At 38.6% G+C, this 16,040-nt stretch overlaps 1 protein-coding gene across 3 annotated transcripts; it reads right to left on the reverse strand.

Annotated features, from left to right (window-relative positions):
* Positions 1 to 769: 769 nt before the first annotated feature.
* LOC130532643 (broad substrate specificity ATP-binding cassette transporter ABCG2-like) lies at positions 770 to 16,000 on the reverse strand. 3 transcript variants are annotated; one of them, XM_057045377.1, is made up of 19 exons: positions 15,942 to 16,000; positions 14,829 to 14,916; positions 14,618 to 14,748; positions 11,169 to 11,228; positions 10,919 to 11,033; positions 10,646 to 10,798; positions 9,599 to 9,756; positions 7,686 to 7,788; positions 7,131 to 7,179; positions 6,957 to 7,055; positions 5,803 to 5,901; positions 5,583 to 5,728; positions 4,713 to 4,795; positions 4,106 to 4,195; positions 3,630 to 3,754; positions 3,016 to 3,170; positions 2,841 to 2,930; positions 1,780 to 1,856; positions 770 to 1,165 (listed from the first exon to the last, which is right to left on the reverse strand). In XM_057045377.1, exons 2-19 carry the CDS (start codon positions 14,883 to 14,885, stop codon positions 1,018 to 1,020), a joined length of 1,938 nt encoding a protein of 645 aa, XP_056901357.1. In that variant the 5' UTR covers positions 14,886 to 14,916; positions 15,942 to 16,000; the 3' UTR covers positions 770 to 1,017. The 3 variants fall into 3 exon arrangements, with proteins under 3 accessions (XP_056901357.1, XP_056901356.1, XP_056901358.1); XM_057045376.1 differs by lacking the exon at positions 15,942 to 16,000 and adding an exon at positions 15,249 to 15,373; XM_057045378.1 differs by lacking the exon at positions 15,942 to 16,000 and having other exon boundaries at positions 14,586 to 14,748; positions 14,829 to 14,922.
* Positions 16,001 to 16,040: the final 40 nt, after the last annotated feature.

Genomic DNA, 16,040 nt, shown 5'->3' on the forward strand with positions numbered 1-16,040 from the left:
AAAAAAATAATTAAATTAATAGAAAGGAGTGTCATAAAGATTAATTGTCATTAACTTTATAAAGAAGATTATATATTTTTCTGGAATATGAGACAGAACACGCAATCCAAAGTGCAATTATTTCTCTATAATCTATATCATCCAAACGTAATATTGTTTTTCCAAGTTTAAAGCTGCATTATTATTCTCACTAGTCTCCCACTGAGCCACCCTAATTTCTTTTCCTAGTTTAGATAATCATTGTTCCTGTTGGGACTGGCACTACAGGTTGCCATTTTCATTCAGAACAGTAATGGGATTTATACTTTATCTATTACTTAATTCACATTTAACCCATATTAAAACTAGAATCCTGAGGTTTTACATTTCATTGTATTTAAAATGTAAAGGTTACTGATATTGTTTTGCTTTTTAAACTCCTTCCCCATTTATTCAGCTTTATAACTTTTTCATGTAATCAATTACCCCTGTCTGTCTTGGCTGTGACTTTTGATTCGTGTGTCATGACAGTTACTCATTTGCTCCAACACAGACCTCACATCAAGGTGTGTGTTTGATTTTTGCAATATTACAAAACTGTATTTCGAAACCAGCACATGCTGGAATTAGAGCCACAGTTTCCATGGAGACAAGTGTTAGCTTACAACGACACACCTCATGAAGTCATCAGTTTTATGAGCATGTGTGTGCATGTATGTCAGCACAATGTAATCACATCTAGACAAAAACAATGATTCATTGAATACATTTACAAACCATGAAAGGATACTTTAGGTGACAGCTACATTTTTATTAGACTAAAATATTTTGTCAAATTTAAGTTGCAGAATTTATGCAAACAGAATGAAAATATTATGAAGAGCTTAAAATAACTGACAAAACATCAATGAAAAAAAAATCCAATGTGATAAAAACAAGATACAGAAATGTTAAATCGCAGTTAAAGAAAACAACAACTTTCTAATTGTAAAATAATGTGGAATAAAGAACATTTTTATTGATGAAGATAAAGATGCATTAGGTGAACTTCTGGATGAATCTCAGTTTGAGGTAAGTGATGGTCAGGAAGCAGGTGGTCATGATGCCCAGTGCCACGTGGTTCTGCCAGAATCCCCAAGCGGAGAAATCTACACCCTGTCCTGTCAAAAATGCCTCCCCTGTGCAACTGCACGCAGAAGTACAACACAGGTTTTAATCATGAAATAACCATGAAGATAATCAGCCATTTTATCTAAGGAACCTTACGAAAAATGAAATATATACAAATACCATCACGGATTTATTTATTTTTAAAACTTTTACAGGCTAAAGTAAAGCTAAATAATAAAGAAATTAAGAATAAATAAATAAATTTTTAAGAATAAAAAAATTGAATTGTATCATTGGCTGCCAAAATCAAGAATATATTTTACAAAAATATTGAAAACCTAGCACACCTTTTATGTAAATCTGAAGAAAACTTATCTTCTTTACTGATGGTGCAATAAAATCTGATGTGGACACAATAACTTGGACACTTGCTTGCTTCCTCTTATATGTTTCAATAAAAACTCAATATAGATTTTTGAAACATTAACTTTTTCTAAATCTAAGAAACTGATTTTTTCAAGTTTTCCTATTTCAGTGTGACAAATGCAAGTTATTCTCCTTTATCAACTATATTAAAAATGTACATAGAATTTGACTAAAAACTATTGAATGACCAAAATGAAACAAAGTGAAATAGCTACCGTAACCAATTCTGACAGACAGTGCACAAAAGTATGTCTGGTTTCTTACATGACTCCAGGTGGAATTTCGCTGATGTTCACACCCTTACAGAAGTTCAGACCAGTATACTCATTAATCAGAAGAGCCTGAGGAGGGAGAGAATCATCATTTGTAAATGCAAGGTTAGGAAATCAAAACTGTTTGCAGTCCAAGTAATGCCACAACAAATAAAGGCAACACTTAAATCACTCCATTTGAAAAGGTCTATTAACTTAATAGAGTAATTAACTGCACAGTCTGATGCAATGTAATGAATGATGGCCCAGAGGTGTCTGATTTGATTCAGGTGTGGACAATGCTAACAAGCTATTGTCATCCAGGATCTGCACACACATTTCAGCTGTATGAAGCCCGGCACTGAGATGAACAATTAGTCATTCAAGGGCCCACTTCCTCAGAATAGTGTAGTCAACAGCGTAGACAATAGCTGTTGGGCTTTCATCTGGATAACACGAGGAGGTCTCTCTGATCCTCTGTGTGCAAGGTCAGGCCTCCCAATACCATTACCATCCCCGCCACTAAACTAGTTATGCTGGAGGATCTTGCAGGTTGGAGAATGATCTCCACTTTGTCTCCTCACTCTATCACGACTGTCACCTCTGCTAAGTTTGAACCCCCTCTCATCTGTGGAGGGAACATTGTCCTAGTGGTGACTCTGACTATTCTGACCTAACAACTGCTAAGTGATCTGCAAGAACAGACCCTAATTGTAGAGGTTAGCAGAATGTTTCACTGTCATAGAATCTGTTTATGACAACTTGAGCTGAAATAATGGTTGGGGGTAAGATAAGAAGCTCACTTGGGGCCATTCTGTAAGGCTCTGCCAGACATTGACATCTTCACAGGAGATGTAAATTGTAGTCCTAATATTGGGGCCTAGCCCTCCTACACTGTGTGTGCAGATGTATTACAGACTCCTAACTGGACAGATTGATAAAATGGATTGACTTGGGGTTACAATGTGTTGATTATGTATTGCCTTTATTTTTTTGTGCAGTTCATATTTTGGCAGTTTATTTTGCAGATTGAACAAACTTGAAGCAGCGATGCTCCATGGCACTTGAACTTACGCTAATGCCATATCGTGGAATGCTTAAATATTTTAACCAAGCAAGCCAATCGACGATGGAGGGAAGATTCACCAACAAACCTGCAAAAATCTGCAAAAAAACCCACACACCTGTAGTTGATCATTTGGTTATTTTAAATGAGGGCAGGTTTTATCACATAGCACATTCACCTCACCATCATGAAGACGCAGGCAATAGTCATGAAGATGTTTGCAATGGCCACAACTGTCTGGTCAGCAGAGATGGCCAGAGCCATCGATGTGGATGTGTAGGCCACCAGTATTACGGTGAACATGAATAGGAAGAAGGCCTCAGCTGTCATTTTCAGACCTACACATAAACAGATCTATTTAACCTCACATGGAATTGAGTGATTTACAAGTCAAGTTACATTCTTGTCATTTGACATTTTATGCACATTGATGCCCTTGATTATTAAGGGAATTAAAACTTTTCTTACAGGAAAAACATTTTTTCCCCAAAAACAGTACCAAATAAGAAAGTCATGAAGATCTGCACATCAAAAATGTATTCAACAAGTTAATTAGATGGGAGCCGTGCTGTTGGGTGCTTTGCTCCTGATAGTGTCTCATATGGAACCTCAGACAGCTAACAGTAAACAGTAAAGAGGCTACCTGAAGCTTTAGAACAGGGATGGGCAGCAAGTGTTACTTATCCAACACACACCATCTCAGAGTACAAAAGTTTTATATTATACTGGTTAATTGCCTTGCATGCATATTACTTTCTCTTTTCATTGGTCAAGGTTGGGGTTAGGGTTCTACTTACCGATCATAAAATAGGCAACGCAGGTAAAAACCACAGCAGGGATGGTCCTCAGCATGAGGATGTCAGATAGGAGCTTAGACAGGAAGTAGACTGACAACCGATAATAACCACTAATATATTCATGACTGGGGACAAACAGAAAAATGAAATTAATTTATTGTTTGTACACACACAGACACACACACGGCATATAAATAAAGCCCAACAAGAACAATGCAGAAGTGTCTTGTGTGAAAAATCAGTGGTATATTTCAAACGATCTGCCACTGCTAACTATAATATGTCACAGCTGTAATATATCAATTCAGCAGATCTGTAAAAAATTAGAACAGGTTAATACAATTTTAATATGCTCTACTGTGTGTACTGTTCACATTTGGGTTAAGATCTTTTTCTATTCCAGTGAATCAGGTGACATTGTTGGTAAGTTGTGGTAATTATATTAAAGTCTGTGTGTGTTACTGTGTCTCACGTACATGAAGAGTTTCCTCTCACTGATGAAGAGCTCAGCAGATGACAATGAGCTGAAGCACTGATTAACGATGATGAAGAAAAGGGCACCAAATCTAAAAACACAATGACTGGTACATAAATGACCTTTATCTCATCTCATGTGTAGTAAGAGACTGGAATTTTTTTTAACATTATATATCATATTACTTCATGATATAAATTCTGTCATTAGGAATGCTACTTTAGATTGTAGTATTTTAAAAAAATATAATCTATTAACAATCAAGTCACATATAAAAACATGATCTAATTTACATAAATGATAGTATGTTACAAATAATTGGATTTACGCACAATTGTCCAGATCATTGTGCAGAATGAGGAGCATTCTAGTTATATTACCCACTGTCCACAAACGTCATCTATAGTATGTAAAGTTAGTTCTTGGTAGAATTTAAAAAAATACTAATGGTATGTAAATTATATTTAACATTAAGAACAGTGATCACAGAGATCAGACAACTGATCTCTGTGATCACTCATAAAAGTAATATATGTGAGATATTTTCATGAATATATGAAAAGTATGATGTGCATTTTCTGGATTAGGCAAGCACAAAAAAAAAAAACCTGTTCTGGCTTCCAGTTTGATTCTCTTCGACACCAAAGAAAATAGCTCCAACAACCAGAGCGAGGAATAGTGTGACCACAACCTGAAGAAAATAAAACAGGGCAGAGACATGTGACAGATGGACAAGATAAGATAGTTCCTTATTAGTGCCACAGCAGAAGATAAGATAAGAGCTAGTCATCCTACAAACTGTCATATTCAGCGCTAACGCAGCAAAGGGCAGATATAACAAGGAAAGTCTAATAGTAAAAGTGCATGTGCTGAATGAATGAACAACCACATCTCTATTATATTCTGGTTGAACCAGCCCCACCAGTTTTGTTGGGCAAAACTATGGTTTGTGCCAGATATATGATGTTACAACTATAGTAAATGCTTTTAATGTTACCTTGTATATAGTATTATATAGTACTTTACCATCACAACTAATAAATTTTTTTTTTGCCACTCCAGACTTCCTCATACAGTACAACAGTTCATGTCTCTGCACCCAGTCACGTGCTTTCTTAGATATACAAAAGATATACAAAAACATAAATGATGTGGCAAAAGCTGCAGGCAAGGCCCAACTCTTGCTGTACAATGATGGATGTTCATTTTGACTTCTTTTTCAATTCACTAATGCTGCTAAGGATACCCTGTCAAGATGCCCATACTCACACTTTTGGATCATATTAAACTGTACATAAAATAACCGCTGTGCCTTCAAATAAACTGGGGTGTGACCGAGACTGTTGAGAACTTGCAGACACAGCAGAAAAAACATGAACCAATAGTTGTATTGAATTTAGTTACTATGAGCAGACACAAACAGTTTGTGAACCCCGACTATCTTCTATGGGCAAGGACAAACTTTGTGAGGTGTTTACCTGAGCGACAGAGGTCTGAGGGTTGAGCATGAGGTTGCGGAAAGTTCTCTTGAGAACCCATTTGAACTGTGTCAGGAAGCTTGTGTTGTAGGTGATGGTTCTGGATGGGGCAGTGCGCTTCCTGTCTTTGTCCTTTATTATCCAATCTAAGACATACGGGTCACATCAAATGAAATAAACATACAAAGTTTTCAGTTTCCACTGAAAGAAAGTAGCCTACCTAGTTCTTGTTGAGTCTGTGTGAAGTAGGGACAACTTCTGTATGCTTCCAAAAGTTTGTCCTCAATTCCTTGTCTGGATATCGACTGATCATCTGGATCTTAATTTGTAAAAGAAAGTGCATAAATAGTAACATTTTAGAAGGAGCATCTCTGGCTAAACTAGCAGCACTGAATCTTTGTGAGAATATTGTGTCTCCTGCTGGCTGGAACATCTCTGCATGGCAGTTTTTCTTCATTTTTTTTCAAAACAGCTCAAGTTCTGTCAGGCTGCTCTGGGATCAGGCATGAACAGCTATTGTTATGTCCAGCCACAAATGCTACATAGAATCAAGATAAAGCCACCACGACTCTCAATCAAGTTTCCTGGGGTGGTAAACGATTCTAGGTGGGCCGATTCTAGTAGAACTGCAGCAGCCACATTCATAAATACAATAGGAAAGGGGAAGATGGTGAGACAAGGGTGCAACACAAAAAAAAAAAAAAATCCTGGGGAATTCTAAACTGAAATAAGAAAGCATAAATGTATGTGAAGACATGAAACATACATGGTAAATGTTGTAAAAACATGGCAAATGTTTGAAACTAAATGTGACAAAATGCGCATGTAGACATGTTTAGTTTCAAAGCATATTTAAAAGAGTGATGTGATTTTTAGTTAGAGCCACTTCTTAAGATATTGAAAACACTATCTGCCATCTTACAGCTATTTAAATGGTAAATATTAAATACAAATACTAAATATTACATGTAAATGTTTCATTAAAATGTTTTAAATAACACTGGCTCTAAATATACATATTATATCTAAATGCTAAATATAAATGCCAAATAAAAATGTAAATGTTTAATCAAAATCTCTCAGGTGAAGCTATATTATTTTGCTAACTTCAAATTTAAGCTGTCCAGAAGGGAAGTATCAAAGGCAAGTACCAAAAAATGTAAAAATCAAATAGGAGAGGGGAGAGGCATTTCCAGGAGATCATCTTTAGGTGGACATTCGGATTATTTGATTGTGCAACAAGTTATTGTCCCAAAAGTAAAATTGTATTCACTATGATTTCAAGTTTCAAGAAGAGAGGAAACATTTACAGGTTGTTTATGCCTTTTCTACTTTTGTGGAGTCACACAGTAACAGTAACACATGAAACTTTACCATCACAGCCTTCTCTACTGTTGGCAACAGCAGTCGTGTCTCCATTGATGATGTCTAGGAAGAAGTCAGCGGGGTTGTTGTGGGTTTCGCAGGTGTACCCTTTTAAGTGAAAACATGTTTTATACAGGTCCTGTGCAGACTAATATGATGGAGTAATGAAAAGCATGTTCATACCAATGTCTGAGAAGTATGCCAATGCTCTCTGTGCTGGACCATGATAAACCTGAGTATTTTAAATCAACCAAACATGATAATGATGTCACATTTTCAGTAGTTAAAGATGTGATGAAAAACTACTTGATCACAGGCAGTGAAAAAAAACACAGGTTAAAAAGTGTAAATGTTAAATTTTAACTCTGCTTCTTTGACAATTAAAATTAATAATGTGTGGAAAAAAATGACAGCCAAAAGTATTAAATTCCTAAAATACATATTTTTTGTCTCATTTAACATTTGCTGTTACCCAAAAGAGGGTAATGTGTGCTCAAAACCACACAATAATAACGAATCAGCTTGTCACTAATCAGAACGCTTCATTTTTAAACATTTTGAATTAATAAAAAATTACCAGAAGAAATAAAAAGCCAATAAAAACATAAAGAGAAATTTAATGAAAGATTGTCAAAATACTTACTTAAAACTTAGTTACAGAAAGAAGGGGAAATTGAAATACATAAAACTGAAAAGGAAACCTAAAGGAAATGTTCTATATTCATCAGAAACTAAGACCTGTTTGCCATTGACGAGCAGAGTGAGGCTGTCAAATAGCCGGTAGATGGAGTATCGTGGCTGGTGAATGGATAAGATGATGGTGCGACCATTTTTTGCCATCCTAAAGAAACATTTAAACAGTTTTATTGATTTCTTTCACATGGAAGAAGGTCAAAAATGTGACAGAATATACCGTATTTTCATGACTATAAGGCGCACCTAAAACACTGAGATTTTCTCAAAAATCGACGGTGCGCCTTATAACATGGAGTGCCTTGTGTGTGGACTGAGTTTCAAAATCTGCTGTGCGCCTTTGGTGGATGCACTACAGTAAACGCTCCGCCAATCGATTAGCGGCACACCTATGCGTAAGGATCCCCTAAAATGGCGCAGGTCAAGCGAGACGCGTATGAATGAGGCTTACTTTAAACTGCAGGACATCGAATATGTGGCTGAAAATGGCAATCGAGCAATCTTAGTGTTTTCGCTTTATGAGGAGGCGGCATCTCTCCGTAAGCGCAAGGACAACTGTTGCGCAGCGGCTGCCCGCGGATTACCAGGAGAGGGCGGCCATCTTCCCTAACCCTAACCCTAACCAGGAGAGGGCGGCCATCTTCCCTAACCCTAACCCTAACCAGGAGAGGGTGGCCATCTTCCCTAACCCTAACCCTAACCAGGAGAGGGTGGCCATCTTCCCTAACCCTAACCCTAACCAGGAGAGGGCGGCCATCTTCCCTAACCCTAACCCTAACCAGGAGAGGGTGGCCATCTTCCCTAACCCTAACCCTAACCAGGAGAGGGTGGCCTTCCGCACTTACTGCCGCGACAAGATAACCGCGCCCAGCCACATCACCAACATGGATGAGATCCCTCTGACTTTTGACATCCCTTTGACCCACAAAGTGGAGAAAAAGGGACCGGCACGGTGGCGATACGTACAACGGGGCACGAGAAGTCGTCGTTCACCGTGGTTCTTGGCTGCCACGGAAACGGACAGAGCGCTGGATGACGGAAGGCAAACACTCCTTCACAAAGACTATGAGGCAGCGGCGGGCAAGTTATGCCACCATATGCGGGTGGATTGTAGACGCATGGGCTATGATACCATCTTCATGTATTGGAAGAGCTTTCACAAAGTCAATGCTGATGCCGGTGAGTCCGATTAAGATGATTAAGATGAGGAAGAGGAATTCAGGATGTTGGACATTGAAATAGTGCAGCTGTTTAATTCAGATACAGAAGATGAAAACTATGATGGTTTTGTGGCAGAAGAATGAATATTTTGTTCAATAAATGTGTCGAAACTCACTGTTTTACTTCCGTTGTCATTTTTTAATGTATGTTTCAGCATGCGCCTAATAATACGGTGCGCCTTATGTATGTTTTAAATACAGAAATAGCACCCATAACTGAGACTGCGCCTTTTAATACAGTGCGCCTTATGGTCGTGAAAATATGGTACTTGAATCCAGAGACTGTACCACAAAATTTTAGATACAACTTGACCATAGGACTCCTGTATTCTAGCATGCTTGCAAAGAAGAAAAACAGAATGTTATTGTTAACGTGCTAATTTTATTTCTGCTGATCTCAAAAGTAGATCAAATTTATTCAAAGTTTTAGATGTTCCTCTTTTTGTACTTTGTCTGACCCTGTATTAATGGATTGTCGTATTCTAAGAGTTGTAAGAGTGCTGGGAACTTGCAACTTGGAGTCTCCACGTCCCTCAGACATTCATGACTTGACTCTGACTCAAAACAGACTTTGATTTGGGGATGTGTATTTAAACCCATTTATATAATCCAGAGTTTGAGTTTGATGGATTAGCATTTAAGGGTTTTGAGGTGTAGGGTTAAAAAAAATAGAGAATCTAATTTGTGCATTGGTTTGTGTGTGTGTGTGTGTGTGTGTGTGTGTGTGTGTGTGTGTGCCTCTTTAGAAGAAGGAGCACAGAGTTAGCTGTGCTTGCATCAAGGCCTGTTGTGGGTTCATCTAAGAAAAGAACGGATGGGTCAATGATCAGCTCCATTCCAATATTGGTCCTTTTCCTCTCTCCACCTGAGATCCCACGTATGAGCTGTGTGCCAACCTGCAGGATCACAGACAGGGTTCAGTCAAAAAGTTTCAGACTCTCACATTTATTATATATTGTGTTTCTATGCGTAAACAAAAAAATACATCTTCTCATTTATCTACACTCAATATTTCCCTATATATCTTTGGGGAAATTTGGAATAAGCCAACATGGCCATAGAAAGTCCCGGACACTTTACTTGAGCTGCTGCCTCTGTGACCTGATCTCGAATAAGCAGAAGAAAATAAATGGATGGACAAAACTGTACAATGCCCACAATTATGGTTTCGCAGAACTGCATACACTTCTTTAGTCAAAGGAAGATACAGTCCCATGAAAGGGGAACCAGGCAGATGGATATCAGGCTGGGACGAAACAGAGACTTCATAGACACAAGGCTAGGGAATCTACCAAGGCTGGGACGGAGCAGATAGATGGGGAAAAGGCATGGCTGAAAATGGGAAATCAATCTGGGAATAACTGTTGGAAAGTAAAGCATGAGACAAAAACAATTTAACTGTGTAAATGTTGGGTTTAAATACCAGGTAATCAGGTACATGAAATTCAGTTTGTGACTGAGGATAGGATAACATGTGTAATGGCTTGTACTGAATGTGGCGGAGCAGAATGTGACAGATCCATGTTTAGTGGGCACTACCTAGTCTCCTCTTACTGTATCTGCTTTTAAAGCAGCAGATTTATTGTGTCCATGAAGCTTATGAATATAGTAAATTGAAGAGTGCAGTATGTATACCGAACTTTCATTTGTCCTATGAAAAGATATCATAAAATTGTAGCAAAGTTGTTGAGATATCCCAATCCAATTTGTATATGGGAAATATATTTTGTTATCTGTTTCTGATGGAGCTTTGTGTTTGTTTCCCTTGTTTTCCAGTCTCCTCACCCTTGAGTCAGCCACCCGGCCCAGTCCCAGCTCCTCAATGAGCTTGTTGACTTTTTGCTGCTTCTCCTTTTGAGTCACGTAGGTGGGGAGGCGCAGTGCTGCAGAAAAGTTCAGGTTCTCTCTGACTGTCAGTGTTCCCATCACCACATCATCCTAGACATGAAAAAAATAGTCGTATTTCCTGACAGAAAGTTGGATCTAAACTGGTTTAATGATGATGATTATGATGTATTTATCTGAAATAGTTATACTTTCATTTCCTGTCTCACTCACTTGCACTACATATCCAGACAGACACTTGAAGTTTGGAGGTTGAGGAGCTCCATTAATAAGAACCTCTCCCATTAGGCCTGCAGGATCCTTCCTGGCGGCTAGAATATCTAGAAATCTGAAAGATAACCAACCTGGCACATTCATGTACTTGGAGTTTTTTGCACAATAGAATTGCAATAAAAAACATTAAAAATGATGAAGAAATACAGTATATTGAAATGTAACTTTAAAGCAAGGCAAAGGAACTTACGAGGACTTCCCACTTCCTGTTGCTCCCATGATGGCGTTTAACCCGGGCTTCATAATCCCACTATAATTTATTCCAGAGAAATGAAAATCCTTAGTTATAGTTATTGTATCACGAATACAAGTTCACATGGTGATTTTGAGAGATTGCAATGTTGAAAATAAATAAAATGGATCAATAATTTCTTAAATTATGCTTTTGATTGTTTATTGATGTTATCATTCAGATTTCATACTGAGATGAACACAAGTTGCAATAAAACCGTAAGCTTTGGATCGATGTCAACGATTACCCACTTGGGCAATAAAATTGTAAAAGCATTAAAAAAAACTGTACTTTGACCTACAATATTACAGTTTTCAACTCACGCAATGTTTTACAAGCTGTTCATATAACCACAAACATAGCTGTTGTATATAAGATAATCTTCATAGTATCTGAGGGCAGTGGTAGCTAGGTCTGTAGGGGACTTGGCTAAAAAGCAAAGGATTCTTGGTTCAAGCCCTTGTGTTGAAAAAAAAGGGATGTTTCCATTAGCAGTGTGCATACATACTGCCCAGCGATAAAGTGGTGACTCATTGTGCATCCTTCCCATTACACCAAAAGGGATACAGTGGTTAAGAAGATGGATATGTTATCCACCCCACATTATTACATCAATTAATCACTCCATCACAATAAATACCTGGGGCTGTGATAGCTCAGAGAAGCAGAAGCAGAGGGTTCTTGGTTGGAGCCCCAGGGCAGACAAAACATGGAAGATGTTCTGGTAATAGGGAGACGTGCCAGAACATCTTTACCCTAGGTACCCTTGAGCAAGGTACCAAGCCCACAAATGCTCATATAGGCCCCTGCAATGACCCTACAATGCCTGGATTGCTGTTACAGGGAGCCAGGCCTGGGGTGGGGCACCTGGTGACTTTGTCCCTGCCCCAATTTGGCCTGTGGAACTCCCCAAGCAGGCTGCAGGGCGGACTATCCTTGGGGCAAAAACTCAAGTCTGAGAGCAGTTTGGGGAAGCCAAATAATGACTATAGGTCTGCTTTGAACAAATTCTGGCAAATCATCTGGCACCTTGGGAGGAGGTAGCAGGTCTTCAATTCCATTGTCTCACCTTAAACTGAGGAAGCAGAGGCTGGGGAGTCTGACTCCGCCATGACCCTTGCTGAAGTTGTTCTTGTTAAGTAGTAGTTGTTATCTGTGGCAAGGCTTTGGGGGTGGATGAGATCTGCCCTGAATACCTGAAGTCCTGGATGTTGTAGGGTTGTCTTGGTTGAAACACCTCTGCAGCACCACTTGGTAGTTGTGTTCCAACTAAAGGGGATCACACTTTTCAGCCTGTCTGGGAAGTTCTACGCCAGGTTACTGGAGAGGAGAATTTAGCCAAAATTCGAACCCCGGATTCAGGAGAAACAATGTGGTTTCCCCCCCGGCCGTGGAACACTGGACCAGCTCTATACCTTCTACAGAGTGCTTGAAGGTTCATAGTGGTTTGCCCAACCAGTCAAGATGTGTTTATTGATCTGGAAAAAGCATTTGACTGTGTCCCTCAGGGTATACTGTGGGGGTTCTCCATGAATATAGGGCCCGTGACCCTCTGCTAAGGGCCATTCGTTCAACTGGAGAGGAGGCCTGGTTCACATTGCCGATAGTAAGTCAGACCTGTTTCCAGAGCATGTTGGACTTTGGCAGGGCTCCTCAGTTTGGTTTATAATTTTTGTGGACAGATTTTCTAAGTAGCCAGTGGCTGGAGGGATCCCAGTTTGGAAACCATAGGATTTCATCTCTGCTTTTTGCAGATTATGCTGTACTGTTGGCTTGATGAAGCCAATACCTCGAGCACATACTGAAGCTGTTTGGAGCCGAGTGTGAAGCAGCTGGGATTAGAATTAACACCTCCAAATCCAAGGCCATGGTTCTCAACCAGAAAAGGATGTGTTGCCATCTCCAGGTTGGTGGAGAGGTCCTGCCTCAAAGGGAGAAGTTCAAATATCTGGGGGTCTTGTTCTCGATTGGGAAAAAGATGAAGTTTGAGATTGACAGACCGATCGTGCACCCTCTGTAGTTATGCGTTCTGTGTACTGAACTCAAAAAAGAGCTTAGTCCAAAGGTGAAGCTGTCGTTTTACCAGTCAATCTATGCTCCTACTCTCACCTATGGTCATGAACTTTGGGTAGTGACCAAAAGGACAAGATCACAGATACAGTACGCAAAATGATTTTACTCTAGAGGGTGCTTTGGTGCTCCCTTAGACATAGGGTGAAAAGCTCAGTCACTTGGGAGGAGCTCAGAATAGAGTCGCTGTGCCTTCCTGTTGAGAGGAGTCAGCTAAGGAGGTTCAAGCACCTGTTTTGGATCCCCCTGGATATCTCCCTAGGGAAGTGTTCCAGGTATGTCACACCGGGCATAGGCCACGAGATAGACATGCTGGAAAGACTGCCTCTCCAATGGCCTAGGATTGTCAGGGTTAGGGAAGTCTGGGCATCACTGCTTCGGCTGATGCCTTTCTTACCCAGCTCCAGATAAGCAAGAGAAGACGAGATACAATTTTCTTTCATGTTTTTTCAATTTTATGTTAATTTCCTGAACAAGAGCTTTCCCCAACCGAAAAAATATTTTATTTACTTCTCTAAATACATTTGCTGCACAAATTTGTTGCACAAAACCAACTCTTGGTTATGATTTTAAACATAACAGGCCTTTCATAGGTTTTTATATGAAAAAAAGAGTTTTTTCAGGAATTGTTTTTGTGCATTTTTTTGCTAGCAAACATTTCAACATCCTGCTGCTGTTATTTGTTTTTTGATCTCATTGTTTTCAGAAGGCTATGTGGTTCTGTCACAGAGGGAGACCTTGCTAAACTTCCGTCTTTTGTCTCACGTGTGTGTGTCTGCACTTTGTGTGCATGCATGCGCGTGCATGCGTGTGCATGTGCAGCTTTGAAGTTGCAGCTTTGAAATTTCATTGCATCACATTTGCCTTCTTGGAGAACTCCAGTAATCATTCAGAAAAGGTCCAAACTAACCAAATCATTTCATCACGTTAGAAGTCAGGTCAGTCACATAGCATCTTCTTTTTATATAGTGCAAATCTTTGCTAAATGAAAACACCCACTAGAAAGCCCTTGTTGTTTTGTTTGCAAAACCTTGTCTAATGATCAGCTGACAAAACAATCAACTTATATGGAATGAATGCCATCATTGTTATTTGTGTTCCCACAAAGTCGAGAGCAGCTTCAAGTTAACAGGGCGATGCTACTTTTAATCAGTCAATCTATCAAAATTTTAACACATTTTTTGTCTGAACATTGAATTGATTTTATGCATGTGGAGTCAAGTGTTCTAGTGCTTATAATTTTCAAAGTTACACAGATAATAAAAAAGTTCACATTTAAAAGCTATTCAAACAAATGGCACTTACTGTAAATTTTACCTTTTGAAGGTAATACTCACTTCAGGTCAATGAGGATGGATTTAGTCAAACTCCTCTTCCCCCACAAACAGCAGCCTCCCTCTTTTACTTCATAATGGATGTTGTGAAAGCTAACAGTGGCTCCCTGTTGCTGGGAAGCTGAACCTGCAGGCTGAAAACAGCTGTTTTAGACAACATTATGGATTACAACGCGTATGTCAGCATGAAAATGTAAGGAATTAAGGAAGATACCTGTTGTTTTCTAGCTCCATTTAGGTCAAGCTCAATGTTCATTTGGACATCTGACATCTTCTCACTCTTTCACCTCAAAAACTAGTCACTGCAAAACCATTTAGATTTAGCTAACGAATGAAAGCTGCCGCCAACTCTTCGGTTTCCTATTTAGCTGTTTTAAAAATATTTCACTTTTAAAATTAATATGGCAGTAACAATTTGATTAAATGGAAAGCAGTTGTATGTGTGTGTCTGAGAGTCAGAGAGAGGGATAGAGAGAAGGTTGGAGAGAGAGAAAGAGCATTTGATGGAAGATAGGCAATAGAAAAGGTACAAATCTGTTACACAATCAAAACAAAGTCTAACTCAGGGACTCATTACCACAGAATGTCATTGTTCACATGTAACACTATAGTTACCAAAAATGTTGAGTGTTACCTGAAAGTCATCCAGAGTAAGGGCACGTCAATTACATGTTGTTCAGGTGTCTGAGAGAATTTCAGAAAAATCTGAACTAAAGAAAAACTTTTCCAGCTTTGATTTATTTCAGAAAGTTGCAAAGACGCCAAACCCAAGGGACAGAAGTTTTCTCATTCAGCAGTCTTGATGCATTCTCCACAAAGAAAATTATGATATCAGGAGAAGGAGAAGATCAAGCTAAACACTACAGAATAGCTGTAGGTCAAAGTTCACCACTATTGTAAATTTTTCCATTCTTTGTAATGCTGAAAAACATTTTGACAAAGCATTGATTGTATAATAGATTGTATAGAGATTCTTAAGTATGTGAGGTGAATTATTTCATTTATTATCCCACTATGTTTATTAATGCATAACTTCTATTAATTAATACAGACATTACATCATCACACAGGGTTAGAAATTAATTAACGCTATTTCTTCAAAATATATTAAACAAGAAAACATCAAAGCTCTTAATCTTTATGTGATGTTAGTATTTACTATTTAATGCTAAATAAAAATTCTGCAAAAACATAATCATTTACATATATACTAATTTATTTATTCTATACAGTTTCAAGCACAAAACTCTTAAGTTTTCATTATATGTAATTATTTTCTAATTAGATACAAGACAATTTCAAAAGTAAAGAAACATTTCACACCTACTTAAGTCAGATGAGAAGAAAAACCAGATTAAACAGATAAGTGCAGCAGTGCAGGGTTCATTTGAGAGAGAGGCCGCGCCCACACGGCAAAACAATGGAC

Source organism: Takifugu flavidus, chromosome 10 (assembly GCF_003711565.1).
Source record: "Takifugu flavidus isolate HTHZ2018 chromosome 10, ASM371156v2, whole genome shotgun sequence".
NCBI classification, from domain to species: Eukaryota; Metazoa; Chordata; class Actinopteri; order Tetraodontiformes; family Tetraodontidae; genus Takifugu; species Takifugu flavidus.